The 26,043-nt window shown below is 40.9% G+C and overlaps 1 protein-coding gene across 1 annotated transcript in view; it reads left to right on the forward strand.

The window, feature by feature from the left end:
- The first annotated feature begins 218 nt into the window (after window positions 1–218).
- The window catches only part of ELAVL4 (ELAV like RNA binding protein 4), a 145,937-nt gene continuing 120,112 nt past the window's right edge, over window positions 219–26,043 (forward strand). The window contains exon 1 of the mRNA XM_027059234.2: window positions 219–347. Coding sequence (XP_026915035.1) covers window positions 330–347 — 18 coding nt within the window. The 5' untranslated portion in view covers window positions 219–329. The remainder of the gene's footprint in view (window positions 348–26,043) is intronic.

Below are 26,043 nucleotides of genomic sequence, written 5' to 3' on the forward strand. Positions count from 1 at the left end.
CATTCACCTTTTCCAGCATAGATTCCAGGCCAAGCGCCAGGACCACAAAGGGAGCCTGCCTCACAGGGGCCAGTCCTCCGTCTCTCGCGCGGGGCGCCCCCTGGAGGCGACGGTGGGGGTGGCGGCAGCGACGGCGGCGGGGGTGGCGAAGCGGCCGCGCCGCGCTGGGCGGGCGAGCGAGCGAGCTAGCGAGCGCGCTAGCGAGCGCGCTAGCGAGCGCTGTGCGACTCCGCGGACGTACCCCCGCGCGCCGCGCGCCGCGCCCCGCGCCCCGCTCGCGTGTCGCGCCCAGCAGCTGCCGCCTCCTGCCGGACCGCACCTCCAGGAAGATGCGCCTCAAGAATCAGGTAGCCGCGCCTCTGATCGGCCCCGCGCCCCCGACGCCCCGCCCACCCGCTGTCACGGGAGCCGGCGGCCACGCGGCCACGTGGCCGGGACTCGGCTGCCCCCGGCGCTCAGTCCCGCCGCCCCGATTCCCACGGAGGGAGTGGGAGCCCTTGCAGTTGGGAATCGCGCCGTGCGCCTTTGGTCGGAGGACTCCTGGAGACCCCTCCCTCGCCCATCTGGCAGCTCTGTTCCCGCTGGGCTCCGGGTCACTCCCCCGCTGGCCTCCCGAGACTCCCCTGGCCTCTGAGGAGACAACCGAAAGTTGGGTGGGCGCGCGCCTTCTCTCCCGCAACTTCGGGCAGTGCCCGCGCGGAGAAGCCGCCGCCCTGCGCCACTCCCCTCTGCGCCTTTCGAGAGCTGTCCTCGGAGTGGTTTTGCTGAACTAGCTGGTGGCGCCAAAAAGTCCGGGCGGCTTCGAGCGAGCAAGGCCCCAGGGTGCTGGGCGAGCGGGCATGGATCCTCCGGGGGCCTCTCTGTGTGACTCCCGTTAATTGTTGAGAAGCTGCACTCTCCAATGGTTTCCCCCATTACTGGCAGCTGTGGACCTGGGCTTGGGATATTTCTGGATGAGATTGAGAGGGCGCTTCTGTTTCACTAAGCACTGCTCTCGTTTAGCGGAGGAAAAAGAAGGCTCAGGTGTTGGCTAGGGGCTATCAGTGTTTTCTGATTGTTTTCTCTTTGGGCTGGGGGTTGTCAAACGTTGGGGATTCAGTAAACACACGTCCTGAAGTCTTTAATTTACGGGAGACGAATTCGTTTCTAAAAGGAAGAGAACCTCCCCTCCCCCAACATATCTTGGATTTAGGTAGACTACAGGGAAACCAAGGGTAAGGGCTTCTAGGAAACACCTCCAGGTTTGGGGAAAAGTGAGTCTTATTGATTCCCAAGGTGTTAGCTGGTATCGTTCAACGGTGGTAATTCTCATAAAATCTTCCTCTTCGGGATTCAAATACTGCCTCCATAACGCAGTTTGGCAGGAGCCTTGTGGGATCCTGAAAGCCTATCTGTGCCCCTTACCTAACTGCTTTATTTTATTTTTTAAAATGTTTATTTATTTTTTGAGAGAGAGAGAAGCCCAAGCAGGCTTAGCTCTGTCAGTGCAGAGACTGGGGGGGGGGGGGGGGGGGGGGCGGGGGGCTCAGTCCCCTGAACCTCAAGATCATGACTTCAGCCAAAATCAAGAGTCTCATCAAGATGCTCATTGGACTGAGCCACCCAGGCACCCCTAGCTGCTTTATTTTAGTAGTACCCCTTAAAGAGGCTGCCTCCCTTTCTGTCTTGCATTTGTGTGCCTAGTTTTTTTATATTTTATAACACTTGCAAATTGACACTGAATAAGTTTTAACCTCAGTCATTTCAGAATAAGTTTGATGTTTTAAAGTTTTGAATGGAACTTCATTCATGAGGGAAATAGTCTGTGTGAAGTGTTTTGTAAATGTGAGTGGGTAGAATTTTAAACTGAATAAAATTAGTGTAATGAAGAATCAAAAGGTTCAATCCAGATGTTTGCCTCCACAAATCCGTAAAAAAATGACAGTGCAGTGCTGCACGCTGCCTTTCCTTGTGGTCCTTGGGTAAAGTGGGCTGTGGCACTGTGGCTGACTAAGAACAAGTGGATGGTTGGATTCCTTCCTTTCATTTTCTAAAGCACTAACCATTCTTTGGGACTGATGGAGTTGTGACCCACCCACCTATATAGAGGATTTTCCCCCTCTCCCAACTACTTTAGAAATATGTGAGGGATTTACAAGCAGGTTTTCAGTTAAAGAATTTGCAAGTAATCCTCTTTAGTTATCATTAGTATTAGACCCTGAAGCCTTTGCTTGCTTGTTAAGATGAGGTACTTGGATGTGGTGAGGCTGTGATGTAGAGCTGGTGGCCTCACTAATTCCACTATGTAGTGTGTGTTTTAAATTAACAGAGAACACCTTAGCATTTGTGTAGAGGCAATATAGTTTAACATAAGGGATTCTAATTCAGATGTTCTTGGTTCAGGTCTCATCTCACTACTCAGTAGTTATCTGACCTTGCATAATTAATTTATTGGTCCTACCATCCCTCCCTTTTTATTCCCAGTAGATCAACAGGGATAATACCAACCTTCAACAGGGAATTAAATAGAATACTATATAAGTACTGTGCCTGGCATTAGGCACTCAGCAAATACTCCTATTGTTCACTATCATTAAGCAATAGCTATTACCATCACTATTACTATATCTACTTAAAAATACCTACCTACCTATGGTTGGATAGAGAGTTTGACTGCAAAGGGCAGGAGGGAACTGCCTGGGGTGATTAAAATATCCTATATCTTGATTGGGGTGTTGATTAGAAGGGTGTATCCATTTGTCAAAACTCATCAAAACTGAACCCTTAAGATCTGTGTGCATTTGGTTGTAATGTGCATTACATCTCAGTAAAGTTAATTAAGAAAATTAATCTCCCAATATGTTAAGTATATATCTTTATGGAGGTGGTAGCTGACATACCAACCTAATTCTGCTTAATCTAGTGATTCATTTCCAGAGGCCTCTCTGCATATGAGCATATGTTCTTCATAAGTTTATGTTGGGTCATAGAAGGCACTCTCATTATTTCAGGTTGTTGCAGGACTGATGGTCTATGGAGAAGAATGATTGTGTGGCTTGTGCTGAGATGCTACTTAATTTGAAACTTACATATAGAGTTAGTTTTTACTAAATAGCTTTTTAAAATCAGATTAAAATGTTTTATTTGATCCAGTAGTGCTTGTTTGCATAATATATCCATCAAGTAGGCACAGTTCCTGAAAGGCCAGAGTCATTTTCTATCCCTTTTCTTGCTTTCAGTAAATTCTTTGTATCGTTCATACTTAAGTGAGATACCTAACATGTTTTTAGCACAGCACCAGGCATGTAGTAAATGCTAATATATGCTACATGTTATTATTAAAACTGATAGATTCATATTCATCTTTTTTGGAGGTCAGAAATCAACATTATGTATATTTTAATGTCAATTCACTATAAAGATGTGAAAAACAGGTGTTTTCCTGAAGCCTCTCTCCTTGGCTAGAAGATGGTTGTCTTTTTATCTTAACATGGTCTTTTCTCTGTGTGTGTATGTGCCCTAATCACATCTTCTTATAAAAACACTACTCATATTTGAATTAGGGCTCACTCGTATGACTTCATTTTACCTTAACTACTACCTCTTTAAAGGCTTTATCTCCAAATAATCATATTCTGAGGTGGTAGGTGTTTAGGACTTTAACATATTAATTCTGGGAGGTTATAGGTCAGCCCACAACACATGATATCTAGTAAAAAGCTGTGTTGGTTCTTTCAAAATAACTCAACAATAGAATATGAAACAAGTCAGATTTTGATTCTTGTTTTAGAACAGTTCAATTTTGATCTAAATGGTGTAGTTCCCTACTGCAGTGAGAAACCCAAACATATCCATCACATACACACACATCTTTTACATGTAAGGCCAATTACAGCTGAGGCAGAGTTAGGGTCATTGTCTAAGCTGAGTATTCCATGCATGGGTCCACTAAAAATCATGTCCTTCATTGATTGGGAAAGATAGCTATACAGCAGCGTCCTAATCTTTCTGCCTTTTTAGTACTTTGGATAACGGAGGTAGAAGGTTTGGCTCTCTGGAAAGAAACCACTTACTCCTCTGATACCTTTATACTTAGTGCTGTCTTTTGAGCTCTTGTTTGACTTTCCAGGTATCTCTCCAACAAAATAATTATACTAATACCTTTATACATATTTTGTACATATTCAAACCATGAATTTATGGACCCAAATTTACTGCACAAACAACCTTTGTTCCTTAAATCAAAGCCTAGAGATAGTTTACTCAGAGGTACCTAAATTGCCCACTTCATGGTTTATTCCCCTTACCAGTTTGAGGTTCATCTTGGCTCTTCATGTTCACACATCAGGATATGATATTTTATCTAAAGAAAAAAAAACTAAACTTATGTTGTGCAAAAATGGCTCTCAAATGCATTCTGTGTGTTACTATCAGTTTGTGCTAATTTGCACAGCCTCTGAACAAACTGGCAAAGTGGCTAGTGTTGATGTTGCAGCTGCTGCAGTGTTCCCAGTTGCTTTAAGAATTTTTACATTTTATTTGTATAATGATAGAGTTTACAGTTATCCACAGCGTATTAATTACAAACACTTATTATCTTTTATAGTACCAGCTTTATTCTTGATCTTAAATTTCTTTTAACAGAAATGTTGCAGCTTTTATATTTAATTATAATGGGGATTAATCATCACTTGTATCAGTTTTTACCTACAAGCAAAAACTTGGAACAAATCATAGTTGAGGTGAGGCTATTAGAATGCAATGCCAACAAAACTTTTTTTTTTTACTTTAAAAATTTCCATTAAGAAAAAAATTGCTAATATCACTGAGCCTCATTTCACATGACTGATCGGATAATTGACTGACTCATCCATTCGGTGAATGTTTGTTGAGTGTCCAGTATGGGCAAGGCTCAGTTGTAGGTGCTTGGGATAATGCAGTGAACAAAATACAAATATCCCTGTCAATAAGGGTGCAAGGGGAGATAGACATTAAAAGTAGCCATAATAAGCAAGTACATTATATAGCATGTTAGAAGGTTATAAGTGCTCTGGGCTTGGAGGAAGTACAGTAGGATAAAGGAGATGAGAGCTTGGGTGGGGGATTGCAATCTTGAATAGAGCAGGCCTCATTGAGAAGGTGATATCTGAACAAACTTGATGGCAGTAAAGAAGTTAGCCATATGTCTCCCTGGAGAATAAGCAGAGGGAACAGCCAGAGGAGAGGCCCTAAGGCAGGAGTGTACCTAGAAGGCTTCAAGGAACAGCAAGAAAGTCACTCTAGGCTAGAGAGGAGTGAACAAGAAGGAAAAAAAGATTATAAATTGGATTATAATGTTTGTATGCTGAATAAATTTTGTCATGGTTCATCATACACTGCTAGGTAGATAGATGTTTAATCTATATACTACGCACATTGTAGGGGCTCTGCAAATGCTTCCTGAATGTTTCTTTAACAAATGTATTGGTGCTTTTAAGAACTGGTTCTGAACCACAATAAAAAATGGAATCACTTCTAGAATTGTTGCTGATTCTGGAGCCAGCAAAAGTTAGAATTGGAGCTGGGAAAGGAGAACGGCAGGAAACTAACATGGAGATGCTGATGTGCAGATGACTGAGTCTTGCCTTACTGTTGTCACACTGACCTCACTAGGGAATCAATTTTTCCCTTCGACTTAAACATTTGGTACTGAAAAATTCCTTTTCAATTTGGTTTGTGTCCTCATGACTTAAATTTTTAAGCAGAAAGTAAAAATTCCAGTGTAGGGGATACTTTTGATTGGAAAGCTTGAGATGTGTCAACCTCAGGATTCCCACACCATAGCATTTTCTTGTTTACTTCTTATTGGATGGATCCCATAATTATCATATTTGTTTACTTTATTTACAGTTTATGAAGCATTTTTTTTACATATTTGTCCCTCACAACAAATCTATGTGAAGGTGGAGAGCCATTATTACATTTTTGGACTGAGTGTCTTCCATTTGCTCTCTAGATCTACTCTCTACCCTTTTCCCCATCCTTTCTGTGGCTTTGGAGGCTGCCTTTCATAGATTGCATCAGTGAGGTCCATTGTCCTTTTGCTTTGGGAAGGATTCAGCCAGTGGTGTGCTAGCAGGATATCTGAGGGCAGAGAGAAATTGAGTTCCAGTGCTAGGCTATTGGTTAATAGTGGTGTGTGAAGGCCACAACCCCTACCATCCTACAACTGTAGCTTTCTCTCTGGATTTTCTAAGGTCTAAGGGATGGCAAAGGGTCTCCACTTCTGCCAGCCTGGGGTGCTTCATCTCCCTTGATGAATTCTCTTCACTAAACCCTGCCTAATTTTACGCTTTGAGTGTGCCCTCCATTTCCTGTCTGGGACCCTGACTGAGGCACAGCTTTAAAGATGACAACCTAGAGAAGTTGGGTGACTTGTCAATGAGAGAAATCTGGTAAATGATGGAATAGGGACTTGAATCCTATTTTTGTGACTCAGACGCACAATTAATTTTAAATATACTACAGAGGAATATATTCCAGCTGGTGGATACTATTGAAAAGCCTTTCTACTTTCGTCTCCAGTTAAAAGTATATTATATGGGATATTATTTATTGGTATTTACTTAAATGTGGAAAGGCTTTTGTAAAGAATAGGGCTCTTTAGAAAGAAATATTATTAACTTTCTTGCCCCCAGACAAAATCCTTAACATATCATATCTTCATAAGAAAAGCATGGAGACAACATCAGGAAGCAATTAGACTGTTTGCTTTTGGTTTTTCAGGGTGATGAAAAATAAGGACAATGTGAATAATCTGTGATTTTGCTTTTTCATCTCTCTACTGGTCTACCATGAAGTCCTCTTTACACATTGTCTTACCTTCCTGTCTCCTCCCCTCCAACTGTTCCCCAGCACCAAACATTGTCTCTAAGTTGTAGATCTCAACTTAGAGATCATTTCCCTGTCCCCCACTCTCCACAGGATAAAGCCCAAGCTGTTGGTTTGTCATTCTCCATCTATCCTTACCTTTATATTTAACCTCATGCCCCTTGATTTTCTCCAGTTCAAATCCTCCACTTGCTACAATATTAAATCATTTGCAGTTGACCAAACATGCTTCATATTTGCTTTTGCTTATTTGCATTTGTTGTTCTCTCTGCCTACAAAATCAACTACCCTTGCCCTGAGCCCCAGTATCTGTCAGGAGAACCACTTACCCATCAGAGTTCTGTTGGAAATCATCACATGAAACGTTGTGGCCCCTGCAGGCAGAATTGCCACACTTGAGGAAAGAAGCCAAACTCCTTGAGGACAGAAATGGATTAAAAAAATTTTTTTAATGTTTATTTTTCAGAGAGAGAGAGAGAAAGCACAAACTGGGGAGGGGCAGAGAGAGAGGGAGACACAGAGCTCGACACGGGCTTGAACCCACAAACTGTGAGATCATGACCTGAACTGAAGTCAGACGCTTAACTGACTGAGCCACCCAGGCACCCCAAGGACAGAAATGGATTTTATTCATCACTCTATCTCCTGAGTTCTGGGGCCCCCTACTTAGTGAACCCTTTACTGAGTTCTGGGACCCTCTACTTAGTGGACAATCAACAAATATTTATTGAGCAAATGACTTAGTATAAGGCCCTTCAACCAAAACCTTTATAAGAAAAGTTTTGAAGTTGTTTTTACTGATTTGAATTAAAATGTTGGGGCGCCTGGGTGGCTCAGTCGGTTGAGCGGCCGACTTCAGCTCAGGTCATGATCTCGCAGTCCATGGGTTCAAGCCCCGCATCAGGCTCCGTGCTGACAGCTCGGAGCCTGGGCCTGTTTCGGATTCTGCGTCTCCTTCTCTCTGACCCTCTCCCATTCATGCTTTGTCTCTGTCTCAAAAATGAATAAACGTTAAAAAAAAATGTCAGAAAGATGGGGTGAGGGTGGTAGCAAGGAAAAGATAAAAAGCAAAAATTCGGGGTTGTCATCAACTAGAGTTTCTAATTAGGGAGTCCATGCCATGGAGTTATGTTTTTGCTGCTAGAAGCCTGAGTAGGACTCTGTACAACTCTGGCCTCTTACTCAATGTATAGACACCTGTGGTTGACCTGTATTAGCTTGCTCTGCTGCTATTATAGAAGGGATTTTTCTTTTATTTTTTCCCCCTGAAGATGAGTTGGCCATCTTTTCCCTACATCTCTGATATTAAAGATCTTTTAGTTCTCACAGCATGAATTTCTCAACAAAGGGTCATCTGGGAAGCAGCAGTTTTGAGGATCTTACTCAGGTCATTGGAGCTAGTGTTCCTGAAAGTGCCTGGTGCATAACTGTAATAATAGAAGTCAGATCCCAAGTTTGTATTACAAGTGAGTGTTTTGTACTACAAACTCTCCCTGTCCACTCATACTATCACTTGTTGAGGGGAAAATGATACTAACTGTAATACTATACTTTAATTTGAAGTCAAATTACTATGTTGTTTGGAGACATAGGGCAGAAGAAAAAATTTTAGTATACATGGGACACTCTTACTGTGTGTTGAAATAGTATTTCTCTCTCCTCTGAAGATGTGATCTATTCTTCTCAGGTGTATATTATGCAAGGTTATAATATTTTTATACTAAAATAATTTCAAAATACAAGTGGTATCAAACATTTTTACCAAATTAAAGTAAGTTTGAATTATTTTTTCTGATTTTTGAAATGGGAGAATCACACTGTACAAGGGAGAAGTGATTGAAGTAAACAAAAATTCAGTGATCTGTCCTCTAGTTACAAAATGTTGTCATATGGCATCACAATGGACCTGCTTTTCTGCTTTTCTAGAAAAGTTCTAGATCAGTTTTTTGCTTATCTACTTTTCTAGATAAGTTCTGTTCATGGGACATTCTCTGATTCATAAGACAGAAGAGACGTAATAAAGTTACCAAACCAAATTGGGATAGCCTGTACTGTAAAGACTGTCATAATAGTCTTTTTTTTTTCCTATGGAAAATTGGACATATGTGGGATGGAGTGATATTCAGCATGAATGAGGACAGGATAGGACCTATAAGAAGAAAAAGCAAACCACAAAAAATTAAGGTGAGAAATGTTTGTGAGTAGCAGTGTTATTACCTTATGTTTGTAGAGGATTCTGTCACTTTTCTCTTACATTTTCTGCATAAAAAGAGTAGTATAACGGCTCCGGGGTGGCTCAGTTAGTTGAGCATCTGACTCTTGATTTCAGCTCAGGTTATATGATCTCTTGGTTCATGAGATGGAGCCCCTCATTGGATTCTACACTGACAGAGTGGAGCCTGCATGGGATTCCCTCTCTCCTTCTCCCTCTGCCCCTCCCCTGTGTGTGCATGTGCACACACACACACACACACACACTCACTCTCTCTCTCTCGCTCTCTCTCTCTCTCTCTCTCTCAAATAAACTTTAAAAAAGAGTGGTATAAAAGGAGCATTAAAACTGAAGAACAAAAGTAAAAATGGAACTCTGAACCAATGGTAAGACTTCTGAGATAATTTCTTTATTATAAGTGTTCTTGTTCTTGTGTTCATTATCCTAGTTTATGGCATCATCATTTACCCAGTGAACCTGAGCAGAAAAATGCTAAGGAGTTACTGTAGATGCATCCTTCTACTTTACTATCTACATTTAGTTACAGTCTCTGAGGCCAGATAGTCAATTTGATTTTTTTAATTAGTTGAGTGCTTAGTATGTACCTTATTCAGAGAGAATGATATAGATAAAAATTATTGCACTTGTGGAACTTACATTTTCTTAGGCATCATATATTTCTGATTTAAAGATAAGATTTCTGAAATGGAAACCCATTTTTACAATCAATGTTTGAAAAGAAAACAACTAAACTAAAACTTAGTGAGTTGTGGTGTGGTTATCATGACCTGTACATGGACGAACTTAGTGAAGCTCACGGTAGGTATCTGTTCAATCATCACCTCAGTTGCATTATTTGCATTTGGGAGTCCCATATGCAATTGAATTATAACTTAAATTTGTATCCCTGATTGTCATGTAAGTTAAAAAATAGCCAAAAAGCACATAAAAAATGTTTAACATTATTAGTCATTAGTGAAATACAGATCAAAACCATGGTGAGATACCACTTCACATCCACTAGCATGGCCATAATAAAAATAAAAATTAATAATAATAATAATGTGTTGGTGAAGATGTGGACAAATTAGAACCCTCATATATTGCCAGTGGGATTATAAAGTGATGCAGCAACTGTGGAAAAGTTTGTCGGTTCATCAAAATGTTAAATATAGAATTACCATATGACCTCCACAGTTCCACTCCTACATGGGTACCCATAAGAATTGAAAACAGTTATTCAGGTACATGTACACACATGTTTATAGCGCACTCTTCATGATAGCCATCAGGTGGAAACAGTCAAATGTCCATCAACGGATGACTGGATAAACATTATGGTATATACATATAATGAAATATTCTTCAGCTATGAGAAGGAATGAAGTTCTGGTACAGGCTACCGCATGGATGAACCTCCAAAATACACTGAAAGAAGTGAAAGAAGCCAGATAAAAAAGGTGACACATGATTGTGCTTATATGAAATATCCAGAATAGAAAAGTCCAAAGAATTTGAAGGGAGATTGGTGGTTGCCAGGGACTAGTTATGGGAGTGGGAATGGAGAGAAACTGCTAAATGAGCAAGGGGGTTTTACTTTGGAGTGATTGAAATGTTTTAGAACTAAATAGAACTAGAGAGAACAACATTGTGAATGTACTAAATGCCACTGATTGTTCACTTTAAAATGGTTAATTTCATAATATGTAAATTTCACCTTGATAAATTATTTTTAAAAATATTATACTATGATGCAAAATTCAAATAAAGGTTATTTTGTGCCCTCAAGTTTGTCTATCATATACTATCAGTGCAGTTAAAAACAGAATAAATGGTCAAATCTCTTTATATAGATCTTAGAATTCAGAGTTCAGAGAGATTGTTATGACTTTTTCATGTGTCATCAAGGATGGTTATACAGGCACCTGACATCTAAAGTCAAAAGCTTGACTTCCAGTAGAAGCTTTATTATACATAATCAGGTATAACTGGGGTATCCATGTTCCTTCTGCCCTCAGCAGCTCAGAGTACATCAGTATGCCCCACTCAGGACTCATGAGTGGTATTGCCCTTTGCAGCTAAGTCTTGAGTAAGCACTGATGGCAGAGTTGCAATTTGCCTGGGCCAGGTGGATCCAGAGCAATGACCAAGGACTTTGTGAAGCAGTCTCCTGCTATTACCATGTTGAGGAGAACCTCGGCAGGCAGTAGCTGAGGATATGCTAGACTGGGTCCTCTTCTAACTGTGACGCTACTACCAGCATGACCCCATTTGTAGCAGCAGTATTCCCACTGTCATCTGCCAAGTCTCAGACAGCCTCAGAACCCAGTGGCACTGTGAGCTCATGTTTCCATGCCCTCACAGGCCCAGAACTCTGGTCATGCCACACCTACTCTGTCTTTTGGAGTCTGGCTGGACAAAGCTGTCTGCTTACTTCTTAAGGGACAGATACCCTGAGTGCCTTGTAATACTCAAGCATGATTTATATTCCTCATTCAAGGTAATCTTTCTTTTTTTCTCTTGTTGGAGAAAAATTTAAATAAACACATGTTTCAAATCCAGCAGAGCACCTCCATACATTAAAAAGTATCAAAACTTTGAATAACCAAATACAGAAGAAACCCCAATATTCCTTGATGCCTTCTGAGATTGTAATATCACTCCTAACATATCAAAGAGGCCAAGTTCACCAGCATGGATTGTGAAAAACAGAATGCCTGTGATGCCCTGCTTAGCTGTCAATGACCACAAATGATTGACAAGATCTTTGCATAATAGCTTCTGTTTATTCATAAAATTATATACAAATTAAGTTTTCAAAGTTTGAATCTTAGCCAGGCTTTAATAGTTGCTATCTTCTTTGATATTGTTTTTAATCCTAATATCATTAAGTAGATTATGTACTCTCCAGGTAAACTACAGAGACCATGGGCCCTCTTTCTCCCTTTTATTTTACTCAGGCCAATTTACACATTTATGTTTCCTGCCTAGCCCCTATGGTGTTCTGAGTTTATAATTCCCAAAAAAGACTGAAATACTTTAATAGTACATACTAAGTTTCTGGGCACTGTTTTAAGTGTTTTATCTGTACTGACTAATGGAAGATCACAACCCTATTAGGTACTGTGGCCACCATGGAGGTCTGCTATTCAGACCTCCCTTCAAGAGACAACTCACTTTATCTGCAAGGAGCACGGATAACAGCCTCCAATTGCAGTGCCTTAAGGGCATGCTTTTCCTGGACAGTCCCAGCCAATGACTGAGAATGGTGGAGATACCAGAGCCTGACCATTTCTGCCCAATGTGGGACTCCTCTTATTGAAAATCTTTGTCCCAGAGCTCCCCTTTGGGTTGGCCAAACCTTTGTCTGATCTTTACTGTGGTGTGAGGCTCTCTCTCTCCAATTCTACTTCCTCTCCCTGTATTCTCACAATAAATTGATAAATCTCTTGCATCCCTGACCCTATCTCAGTGTCTCCTTCTGGGAGGACACAACTGATACAGGTAGGTACTATTATTATCCTTAGTTTACAGATAAGGAAGACAAGGCATAGAGAGGTGGCTCAAGGTCTCATGGCTAAATTGGTTTCAGTGCCTTTAATCATGTTCTTAAACCATTAGGGTATGTTACCTCTCCATTCTAAAGTTCTTATCCAATTGGGGCGCCTGAGTGGCTTAGTCGGTTGAGCAACTGACTTCGATTCATGTCATGATCTCACGGTTCGTGGGTTCGAGCCCTGCGTTGGGCTCTGTGCTGACAGCTCAGAGCCTGGAGCCTGCTTCGGATTTTGTGTCTCCCTCTCTCTCTGTTCTTCCCCTGCTCATTCTCTATCTCTCTCTGTCTCTCAAAAATAAATAAACATTAAAAAATTTTTTAAGTTCTTATCCAATTAAGTATCCTTTGTATGGCAGAAACTCTGCTGGGTTCTAGAAATAAAGAAATGAATTATATAGCCCCTTATCTCTCTCAAGAAACCCATAATATAGTGGAGAAAACAAGGAAAATAAGCAGATGGTTTCAATCTTTGCTCTCAGTGCAATAATGAGATGAATGCAGGGGGCCTGAGAGTCTAAAGGGAAGGAATCTAATTTGTGTCATTTCTCACTTCCTCTACCCCTGGTATGGACATCCCCTTCCTCTTCTTATCCCCCTGCCCCATGCCATCTGGGATGCCTGTCATGTTCTCTGACCCCCCTAAAACTGAGTTGGGCATGATTGTTCTGTATTCTTTCAGGAACCATCTGTCTTACCATACCACAACCACCTTAGTTGATGTTTACTGCTTGTCTCCTGCTTGTCCATGTGCCCAATGCCTAGTGGCATGCCTAGCTACAAAAGTGTTTGTTGAGTCAATGAATGAGGAGAATCATTTGTTTGCTTGCCTGTTAACTCCCAAACCTAGAACCTTTCAAGCTGTGAATAGAAAAGAGATGTTAGAAGAGAATGCACAGGACGGGAATGGTAAGGAGGCAAATGAATTACACCTTTCTCTTGAGAGAATCTCATTTTTTTTTCTCACTGTCATCAGCAGGCCTGAATTCAGGGATGTTTTTGTCTTCTTTAAAACTTGGCTTCAAACATGGACAAATGCTTTCTTTCTTGTTTATGATACAGATATGGTAAGCTGATATTTTTATCCATCCATCCATCCATGCATCCATCCATCCATCCATGCATTTGTTTGTTAAGACTGTAAACACATTTCTATGGAGTGTCCCTTGTGTGTTAGGCACAGTGCTAGGTACTGGTAATAGTGGTGAATGAGAAGCACAGTCTCTCACCTCAAGGAGTTTTCATTCTAGCAGGGCAATTGGGTTCTAAACAAATACAACCGGAATGTCCCCTAGACTCCTCCAGTTCATAGATCTTAGATGAGGTCATTTTAAATCTTTGTCACTGAGTCCAGTATGTCTGTATTCTTCCATGTACCAGATGGCATGCTATCAGTTCTGTCCCTCTCGTATGTCTATGGGCATACTCAAAGGCTATTTTTTTCCTACAAATGAAATAATGCCTATCATTGATATGTGCTTTATAGTTGAATAAACCTTTCACAAATTGAATATTTTTATCATTATTACGAATATAATCATATAATATGTCCTCCTCCTACTTACGTTTCTACTTTTCTTCTTCTTTGATGCCTCCTTTTACCATATATCCTGGCCATTGTATGCTGTTCTGTTTGTTGCTATAAAGCTGCCTTTCCACTGTGCTACCACCACTATTGGAAACACCTACATGTGACCTGCTTGTTTTTCAGCTTCCTCTGTGGCCCCTGTCTCTAGATTTCTGTTCCTTTATCAGCATCTGGAATGATCTAGTACTAAGACTTGCTGCATTCATCTCATCAGCTGACCACTGCTCTCCCCACAAGACCTCTTGGAGCATCTGCTCTTTCTTCTGCCAGTTTGAGTTTGTTGCCATTTTTCATACCTCCAGATCTCAGATGCTCCCCTCTCTCCAGTCACTGGTCAAGCATTTTCCTTTATTTATTTATTTATTTATTTATTTATTTATTTATTATTTTTAAATTTGCATCCAAGTTAGTTAGCATATAGTGCAATCATGATTTCAGGAGTAGATTCCAGTGATTCATCCCCTATGTATAACACCCAGTGCTCATCCCAGCAAGTGTCTTCCTTAATGCCCCTTACCCATTTAGCCCATCCTCTCACCCACAACCCCTCTAGCAACCCTCAGTTTGTTCTCTATATTTAAGAGTCTCATACGTTTTGTCCCCCTCCCAGTTTTTATTTTTGCTTCCCTTCCCTTATGTTCATCTGTTTTGATTTTAAATTCTACATATGAGTGAAGTCATAATGACATTTGTCTTTCTCTGACTAATTTTGCTTACCATAATACCCTCTAGTTCCATCCACATTGTTGCAAATGGCAAGATTTCATTCTTTTTGATTACTGAGTAATACTCCATTGTATATGTATACCACATCTTCTTTATCCGTTCATCTGTCAATGGACATTTGGGCTCTTTCCATACTTTGGCTATTGTCAATAGCGCAAGCATTTTCCTCTTTTTTAACATTTATTTTTGAGACAGAGCATGAACGGGGGGAGGGTCAGAGAGAGAGAGGGAGACACAGAATCTGAAATAGGCTCCAGGCTCTGAGCTGTCAGCACAGAGCCTGACGCGGGGCTTGAACTCACGAACCGCAAGATCATGACCTGAGCCAAAGTCAGACTGACTGAGCCACCCAGGTGCCCCAAGCATTTTCCTCTTTTTATGTTGACCTGCTTTTGTAGGGATCCCATGATATTGTGACATGCGCTCCTAGTGACAGAGTTATTCTATTATCACACATCTTTTCTTGCACTGTTAAATGTGGCTTTCAGTTAGAACCTCCCACTGTACCTGGAACCACTGATCCCATCGAGGTTTTAGGCCTACTGTACCAGCCTGTTTCCTCCTTTATGGTGGTTTTTTCCCCCACAGGATTTCTGTTTTTCTTCTGTTCAACCTGGAAGGTTTAAACCAAGGATGCATAGGATGCATAAAGAAGATGAGAGATGCAGTAGAAGGAATGGCTCTATGCAAAGCGCCAGAGACCAGGAACAGCATGGGTGTGTGATAGAGCTAGGTATGCTGAGAAAATGCAAGCATCGCAATGTAGCCAGTGCATTGTAGCATGGAAGGGCTTAGATGGCAAGAGGTAATCCTGGGAAGCTAAATTGTGTCAGAACAAGAAGGGCCTCTCCTGGATTCTGAGAACAGAAAAAAAAAATCTGGAAATGAAACAGGTTGAGTTTTCTCAAATGCAGGTGTTTTATTGGTAGCTAATTTTTCCCTGACTCTCAAAAGCTGAAACACAAGCTGCTGACATTTTGTATGCATTATTCATGCCTTGCATTTCTTCTTGGTCCTTCTCTCCATCTTTTTTACTACCTAATGGGACTGGTCTAGACAATGTCTAGACTTATTGTCTGTTTTCTGAATCTGTTGATTGTCATGACCTGGTAGTTGCTTCAAGCTTCCAGAATCCAGTTATTAACCCTTCCAAGTTTTGGATATGCTAGGACTCTCAGATGAGTCTTTTTTTTTAAGATTCTATTTTATTTTTAAGTAATCTCTACACCCAATGTGGAGCTTGAACTTACAACCCTAAGATAAAGAATCGCATGCTCTACTGACTAAGCCAGCCAGGCACCTCTCAGATGAGTCTTTTTTGCCCCCCTGCAAGGAATTACTCTTGTCCAAACCAACCAGATTTGAATGGTCACCATGTGGATATCTTGAAGAAGCAATCACCATGACAACCCTACGACAAAATCATATTCCTACAGCAATGGAAGACTGTGCTCCCACAGGAAACTCCCATCCTGTGCATCCGTCATGGTCCCTCCCATGTGAAGCCTTGTCAGTCCATGTTTCTCTCACTTTCCTTTGAACTCTGGAATCTGACTGCTTATTCCATTCATTTGACAGTTACTAATACTTCTTAAATTTCAGTCTTTTTGTGTATTTCAGTCTTGAATCCCCAACTGATTGTAAGTTCCTTGAAGGCAGAGAACATGGAGTTAAATGCTTTGAAGCCTCCTCAGGAGCCATTTTTATGGCTGGTGCAGATAGGAAGTATTTGGTATATATTTGCTAAATGAAACAATTGGGCCACAGGCGAATGAACTGCAGGAAAGATTGAACTGCTTGGAGAACCCAGAGGTGGTTCAGAAGAGCAGCCAGGCAGCATGGGCCTGCGCTCTGGAGTTATCAGACCTGGAGTTACAGCCCTATGAGGCTGCTCACAGGCTGTGTGACTTAGGGAGGTGGATTAGTTTCTCTGAGCTCCTCCCCCCTTCGTTTTTTCTCCTCTTCTTTTTAAAACAAAGTTGGTGATAGAAACTTCACAGGTTTGTTTAAGGATTAAATGAGATAATATACCAGCAAATTAAATCACTGCTGTTAAGGTTATTCTTCATAGAAATAGCTCTTTGTGTTGGAAAAATCAGAAGGACAGGGAAAGGTTAGGGCAGATTATTTGTTGTAGAAAAGACTGGAAAAAAGTTACTTTTTATCTTGAATTAACTAGAAGATCCTTTTTTTGGGGCTTGAGTGCTGCTCTAGAGTTGTACTGTCTGATTTGAATTTTGGCCCCATTTTCTGCTAGCTATACAACATTGGGGAAGTCAACTTAAACTCTCTGGACCACAATTTTGTCATCTGTAAAATGGGGATAGTAATATTTACTGCATAAAGTAACTGTGAGAAAGAAATGAAACAACTCCTGTAAGATGCTTATTAGCATAGTGCTAGGCACATAGTAAGGCTCCTGATAGGTTGTTTTATTTATTGCTACTTGTATCAGTTACCTATTACTATATAATTAACTACTCTAAAATTTACTGGTTTAAAACAGTGAGTGTTTATAATTGCTCATGGGTATACAGATCAGCTGGACAGTTCTTTTGATGTCAGTTGTGCTCATTCATACATTTGCAGTCAGGTCTAGGGCAGGAAGGTAGCTCTGTGATCTTGGCTGGGCTCTCTCACATGCGTAGGGTCAGTGGGCTACAGGCTGTTCCAGGATGGTCTTCCCAGGGCTCACTGGGATGTTTTCCATAGTCTTTCTTTCTTTGGAAGGACAGTCAGGGCTTGTTCACATGACAGGTAGGCATGAATCCAAGAAAGAATGAAAGTAAGCAAGAACTGACACACTGGGATTTCTACTGCATCCTGTTGGCCAAAGCACATCACAAGACCAGCCCAGATACAGGCATGGGGAAAAAAGATTACATCTCTTGATAGTAAGATCTACAAAGTCACATTGCAAAGGGCATGGATACAAGGAGGGGTGAAGATGTGGCTAGTTTCACAGTTGCTCTACCATACTACCTTTACATTCCTTCTAGAAATATAAAAACAAATATTTGTACCATGGTTTGTAGATTACAAAGACCTTTTGCCTATAAATACTGAGTCTTATAATGAGACTGTGAGTTAGGTATTTTTGAGCCTTTACTAGGTGCTAGATACTATCTTAGGCATGTACTTCTATTGAAATCTTTTTCTTACCCTTTCAGCATACATTGGTTGCTAATGCTTAGGCAGTAAGCTTTCCTTCTCGGCCAACTGCTCTCTTGACTCTTCCAGGGTCATTTTATTTACTTTCATGTGATTTCACTTTCTCCCTTTATGTAGAGACATTGATACTCCAGCCTAAATCTTCTTGAATTTTGTTCTTCTTAGTGCTTGTTAACCAGTGTTTCATAGTTGTCACATGACTGCCTCAAACTCATCTTGTCCAGATGTGTAACCAGATGTGTTATCATTTTAAAATCTAATTAGGCTGATACTTCCCAGAGTGAAAATACTATGAAATACAAATACATACAGTAATATTTTGGCCTTTCTGTGACTTTTATGTATGACTTTTAACTCCTTAAAGTTTTAGAGACACTGCAAATGGCTTTCTGTAATTAACATTCTTAGGAAAAATATCTCCTGGATAAAGGCATTTCCTATTTGGCCTTAATCTTGGGTTGGAAGGTAGGGTCCTGGATGTACACTGGGTAGTTTTTATTTAGGGTTTTAGTGGTGCTACTAAATATAGCATGTCCCATTTTTCCTTTTCCCTCAAACTGTCTCATTGATGTAACATAAAACCAAATAGAACAGTGTCGAACAGCTTGAAAGAGTGAATATCATGTGTTGAAAAGGAATATCACAGTGTCACCTGATAAAAATAGCTATACCCACAGCAAGCAGAGATTGGTGCACTCTAGAAGAGTGCATGCTTTTTAAAGGTTTGATTCACTTTTTACCCCCAAGAAATTGATAGGTGTTTGCAAAAGCTGTACCAGGTAAGGGTTTGCTGGATGGGGAAAAAATAACCTTTAAACTTGGTGGTCAAGTATAGTTCTTAAAAATAAGCAGAAGAAATGTGGTTAAAAGGTCCTTAACTTTTCCATGTTACCACTCAAATTATGTTCATATTTCTGAGGATTGGGGCAGAGGTTTGACAAAGTCAAGATTAAGAAGTCTGACGAGAAGGGGATCATATTATTTATTTATTCTACAGGTCTTAAGCAAGAGACCACATTATTTATTCAATAGCATTAATCAAGGAAACACTTTATCATGGGTATTAGAGGATACAGAGGTGAAACAGACAAACCCTCAAGGAATTTACTACCATGTAGGGAAGACATATTTATGCATATGAGTACACATATAATATTACCATGCCAAATGGGACAGATATTGTCAGAAAGGTATCAAGTGATATAGAATTTGTATGTTCTGTGAGTACCAACTGCATCCAGGCACTGTGGTAGGTGCTGGGGACACGGCTTACATTCTAGCAGGGCAGGCATATAAATAACAAGCTAATAAACTATTAAATAAAATAATACAGGTTAAGGGGGAGAGACCTAGGGGTGTTGTTTTAGGTGGTCAGGATTATGGAGAGATGAGGGTGGGAAATGGAGGTCTTCCCCCCACCCCCTTTTTTTTTAAGTAGGCTCCATGCCCAGTGCAGAGCCCACTGTGGGGCTTGAGCTTATGACCCAGTGATTAAGACCTGAGCTGAGCTCAAGAGTTGGACGCCTAACTGGCTGAGCCACCCAGGTGACCCTGAAGGTGTTTCTGAGATAAAAAAGTAGACATGACTAGACATAGAATAAGAAATGTATTTGGGGAAGAGCATTCTAGTTGGACTGGTTTTGGGGTGGATGAGATGGGGTAATCAGGTTCAGGGGAGTTGGTGATCCTCCATCTTTTATTTTGAAAAGGCTTTTAAGGGGGAGCAGTTAAGACCAACCTGGAACCAATGACTGGAGATTTTAGGGGTTAAAGTCTATGCTGTCTAGTAGTAGGTAGTAGAAGGAGTTCTAGCACCATGTTAGAACAGCATGGTTAACTGCCTGTGAACTCTGCAGGGGCACAAGAATGGTGTCTTTTTCATCAAAATATACCTGTTGCCTATCCCAGAATCTAATACATAGTAGGTGATCAAGAGTTGAGTTTTGAATTCTGTTTCTGAACATCGCACACGTGGTTGTATGAAACCCATGGATCTTCTTGCAAGTATTCAGTTGAGATGGCTATGGATTTACATGGAAGTCTACAGATAAGTTTTCCCAAAAAGGATGGCCTATTCTGTTTTGGCTCCCCGGGATGAAATGAATTAAAAGTAATCCCTTTTTCATTTCACAGACATTTTCTCTTCTAGGATCAGAGATTGGTTTTGCTGTCCATAGAGCTGTACCTGATTTAAACAGTGTATAATAATTTAATTTCTATTTATTTTGCTTATTCACAAACATTTATGTATTTCAGAAGGAATAATTTACCCAGGATTTCACAGACAATAATCACCGAGGCCTTGTGGCTCTAAGTCCATGCTCTTTCTACTACATCCTGCAGTCTCATATGAAACAGATTTCATTTCATGCAAGTTCTGTTTATGTACCTCTGTGTCATATTTCAATTTCTTTAACAGCAGCATCATTTTACCAGCTAAGAAGACTGCCTGCTCTGGATGGCAACCTAATCACTGTGCTAAGGAAGACACCTCACTCTCTGTCCCCTGTTTAATGAAACCCTCTTGGATCTCTCTGGCCCCCATTATTCTCTCTTGTCTCTGGTTTCTGTAACATTTATACCCTGCCCTCACACCTTCTCACGCTTAGCTTGTTTTCCTACTGTTTCTTCTGGTTGAACCTTATCTCCCTAGATGGGTTGTCTGTTCTAACCCCAGAGCTCAATATTTATTTATTTTTGGGAGAGAGAGAGAGCACACACGAGCAGGGGAGGGGCAGAGAGAGAGGAGGACAGAGGATCCCAATAGACTCCACGCTGACAGCAGAGAGCCTGATGTGGGGCTCAAACTCACGAACTGTGGAGATCATGACCTGAGCCGAAGTCGGACGCTTAACTGGCTGAGCCACCCAGCATCCTCCAAAGAGCTATTTTTTAAAGCAGGAACTCCATTTATGTTTTGTGTGACACTAGACATGGATGCTTATGAACTACTTATTTGATTCAGAACCATCCATTAGTGAAAGGAAAGTTGTAGTGAATTTCTCCAGGGCATAAGCCATATTGTCCACTTCATTTATATTCCTAGCCACAAGTATTGAGCCCAGAGTAGGTGCTCAATAAATATGTTTTAGATATGTCAGCTTGGTCCCCCTGTACCCTTGTTCCTGGCATCTCTGTTTAGTAGTATTCTTCTTAGTGATGTTCTTCACCATCCTTCAGGAAGGGTCTGGGGTTTATCTGTGCAATAATGGTAATAAGAATAACAGCTTGGTTTTTAGTTATTCCTATGTGCTGGGCATTACACTAAGTACATTACATGAATTACATTATTAAACCCTTACAACCATTCCCTCAACCCAGGTAGTCTTCAGAGCCCAACCTCCTAACCTTGGTACTATTTCCTTTGTAGCCCCTCTCTACACTCAGTAACTCACAGGGTATCAGTCATCAGGAATTTCTGGAGAAGGCCGATTGAAGGCATTGCCTAACCAGTTTAAACATTTCTAAGTCCTTTTGATTTTAGTGTCAGGGCTGTTATTAATATTTTCTATGAAATTCTGTAGTTTCTTTTTCCTCTTAGCTGAATTTGGTATAAGTACAGAATTATTACAGGGAATACCTAGCCTAAGCTGGAATTGATGTATCTGCCGCCCCTGGCTTTGCCAAGCAACAAGATTCCTTGTTTTCTGAAGCTATCTTGGCATTGTTAATGTGGTTGGACATAGAAGTATATCTGTGATATAAATAATGGTCACTAGGATGGAGAGGATAGCAGTTTGGGAATGGTATTTCTAGTTCTGGGGAGTGCAAAAGAACTGCATTGGTCAGAGAGGATTGAACACTGCATTTATTTTCCTGAGTCTTCATTGAGATTTCTACTCATTTAGCACTATGGAAGACTGGTTCCTGGTGGAGGGTGGTGTGGGAGGATTGTGGGCTCTTCTATGGGCTCTTTTTCCCTATCATTTTCATTTTCCTCTTAACTAACCCGTGTTTTCATTTGATAGCGAGAATATAGAATATGAAACTTCCACAGCTGAATGGTGAGATTTCATAGGGGCAGAGAAAGTTATATGATCATTTTAGAACTCAGTGTTTTCCTCTGTAAATACCATGTACTCCAAAGAATTGTTGGTAGAATAAATGAGATCCAAATTCCTAACCTTGGCCTGCAACATCCAGTATTGTATAATTTCAGCCTGCCTCTCACAACCTTCTCAGATCACCATTCCAGCCTCACTGACCCTCTTGTCTTGTTCTAGGATGCCCAACTGGCTCCTGCCTCACTGCCTTCCTGCTCTACCCACACCTCTAGACCCTCAAGCAGCTGGCTGGTTACCTCCTTAGCTTGACCCAGGCCTCTGCTCGAATTACTTCTCCTCAGAGAGCCTTCCTATTCATAGTCCAGAAGAACTTTCCTTCCTTCCCTGTTTTGTCTATCTCCCTTATCCAGCATTATTTCCCCTATACTACTCACTGCTATCTTAACCTATTTTATTTTTTATTACTTGTTTGTTCTCCCTTCACTTGAATGGAAGCTCCATGAGGGCAGGGTATTTGTCTGTCTTGTTTCCTTATCTCCTCAGCCCCTCCAGTGGTGCCTGGCACATGGTAAGTATTCAAACAGTATTTCCTGTCAGGGATAAATATGCCTGATACTATCCATTCCTCGTGGCATGGATAGACTTCTTAATTTCAACTTTGTAGCAACTTTTTTACTGGGTAATGCATTTTCTATTTTTACTAACGTAACCAATAAAAGTTTATTGAACAATTTGATTAAAGAGAGTCAGGGTCAAGTTGAGGTCCACTATGGATACAGCTTCCTAAGGATTAGGTGACCAGGAATTGTTAGGTTCAGGGTTATCACTGGCAGATGATTTTTAGAGAGGCAGCTGAGGTAGGTTGGAAAGAACTGGATTCGGGTATATGAAGAGCACACCAAAGAGTTTTGTCTGAACATGATAGGGCTGGAACCAAACTGGACAGGCAAAGATTTCTAAAGGCCTTATACTTACTGATGGTGTGACTTTGTTCAAGTCCTTTGACCTCCTCTGCAGTTCAGATTCCTTGTCTGTAAAATGAGTCTCATAACTGGAGAAGGGAGATGAGGGAGGGACTGCTTACCCCAAAAGGGTTGTTGTAAAACTGTTGAGGGAATGTATGTGGTAATCGTTTATATCAAGTGGCACTCACATAAATTGACATAAATGCATATAAAGTGCTTGGCACCCAGTAAGGACTCAACAAATGACACCTATTATTTGTATTAAAATTATTAAAACACTTGGAAATTATTTGAAACACTTGTAATGATTTGGATATCTAATGATTAGCTTTTTTTGAATTTCAACAAACTTTAAACAAACTGTTGGATTGTCTCCTACTCCCAGTTTGCATTTAGTGAGCATGAGAGGGCCCTTGAGCATAGCAAGAATGTGGACTTTGGAATCAGACAGAAATGAGTGCAAATCCTGAAATGAATGAATAAATGAGTAGGCAAATGGACTAGTGTCCAAGCCTAATCTTACTTAGCCCAGGCAAATTTCAATTTCCTTTCCCCCTCAAATTGCTGTCCATCGTGTGAAGGGAGCACTGTGGCAAAGTACCAGAATAAAGAGAAATAAACTGTAGCCTAGATAATTCACAGATGCCTTTCGTACCCCTTCATGAATGTGAACCACCCTGTATTTCTTCCCTCACAGACACTGGGGCATGCTTGCCCACACAGCCCTACTGGTTCTTCCTACTGTTTTATGAGACAGATGCCAAGACTCACTGGGTATCAGCCACTCACTGTCACCATCACTGGTGAATGACAAGAGTCCTGGAAAAAAAGTCATCTTTTCCTTTAACTTACCAAGGCAGGGTACATAGATCCTCCTCTTCCTGGTAATAGGATTCCAACTTAACTTTGAAGGTCCCTCAAATCTGTGGTCTTTGCAACTTCTGGGAATAACATGAGTAATAATCTTGACACAAAGATTGATTACTTACTAATGTCAGACATTGTACTCAATCCTTTATCTGATTCCTTCCACAGCTCTAGAAGGTATAGGTACTATTGTCTCATTTTTTTCAGGTGGGGAAACTGAAATTTCAAGATAGGAAATAACGTTTCCAAAGTCCCCCAGCTACAAAGAGGAGTTGGGAGGTCAATCAAAGTTATCTGACTCTGGTGCCTGTGTTGGGTTGTCATTCACTAAAGTCTGTCATCTCTGCCAGACTATGAAGTCTTTGGGAGGAGAGATAGATCTTACTCACCTTAATCCCCATTCATCCCCAATGCCCAGCTCAGTCAATGGTTATTAAGATGAAAATTTAAAATTCCCTCTGTGTGGATGGTGCCCTAGTCTACATACAGTTCAAGCTTCAAGATAGAAAGTGGCTACATCTGTGCATCCTGATGTAAAAATGTTGGCGTTTGGAGCCGAGGGCGAAGAAAGAATTCTTGAGACATCTTTGGTGCAAGAAGGTGGTTTTATTAAAACACAGGGAAGAACCTGAGGGCAGAAAGAACATCACTCTGCCTATTTTAAGGACATGTCAATGGGCTGTAAGTTGTAAGGAAATTTACTTTTTTCTTTTGCCTTTGTTTCCCACATCACATTCTACTCAGCTCTTTGCTCAGGCAATCTCCTCAAACCTCATAGCACCTGGGGAAAGGGTGGGGTTATTACTCCATCTTTACACGGGAAGAAGTATTCTCCCAATACTTTTTTGTAGGCACCGAAATTGGGATATAAACTCAGCGTCCTTAATTTCATATTTAGTCATTCCCCTTCCTCTGTATCTTTAAACTTTTAAGAGACTTAGAAATTTTCTGGGTGGGGGCAAGGACACTTGACACAGTCTCTTATATTGTTTTTAAAAAAGCCTACCTTAATTGTGTGGTAAAAGCTATTTTAATCTCTAATACAGGCACAAACGCTCTATTGATTTTTTTTAAAGCAAAGTCACAAAAACCCATGTCCCTCTTTTTGTGAAAAATCATTATTACTAGGTGTTGTGGTCTGCAAGATGCTAAATAAGGATTCTAGCTAAAATGCTTTTGCAAAACTATTTCAATACAAAATCAATAATATACCTGAAAAATTTATGAAAAGATGAATTAAGGATAAAACAACTTCTTACCTTTTAGTGAATACATACATATGTATGAACATTAACATGCAATGTTAACTTTTGGTTGTCTTCTGGGGTTTGAGATCTAGTGGCTTTGTAGATGAGGAACATACCAAGAGTCTTGCCTGAAATACAATGGTAGCCATAACTGTACTGGGCAGGCCACAAGTACCAAAGGCCTTAAGCACTTAGAAAAGTAGAAATCTAACATGGGGCCAGACTCTGGACTTCCATGTAAGACTCCTGTGCCTCCCATTGGCTTCTGGACATTTTCAGTGGACCATGTGAACAAGACTATGAGTTGGTTTTTGGCTAGTCATGGCTTTAAGGCATGCTATACAGTGTAGAGCCAGGAGGACTAGGAATAGAGAGGGATGGAGTGGACTTGAAAATTATTTAGGGGTACAATGCCTGGCTCATAACAGTTGTTTGATGTTCCCTAAATGAATGAAAGTGCCATCAGCAGGACCCAGAGAGTTCCAGTGATGAAGGATAAAGAAATAAGCTATAAACTGTGCAAAGGAATTCAACCTCTAGCTTCATCTGTAAGAGGGGAAAGGTGAGAATACTTCCTGTATTGGTTACTTAGTCAAGAGTTTTCCAGAGGATGTATGTACGTATAGAGAGATTTATTGGAAGGAATTGACTCATGTGGTTATGAAGGCTCACAAGTCCCAAGAGCTGCAGCCAGCAAGCCAGAGACCCAGGAGAGTCAACAGTATCATTCCATTCCGGGTCCAGAGGCCTGAGAGCCAGGAGGACGGATGGTGCAGTTCCAGTCTGAATGCTTGCAAACTCAAGACCCAGACAGAGCTGATGTTTCAATTAGAGTTGGGTGGCAGCAAAGAACTGATGCCC

This window comes from Acinonyx jubatus, chromosome C1, assembly GCF_027475565.1.
Source record: "Acinonyx jubatus isolate Ajub_Pintada_27869175 chromosome C1, VMU_Ajub_asm_v1.0, whole genome shotgun sequence".
Classification (NCBI taxonomy): domain Eukaryota; kingdom Metazoa; phylum Chordata; class Mammalia; order Carnivora; family Felidae; genus Acinonyx; species Acinonyx jubatus.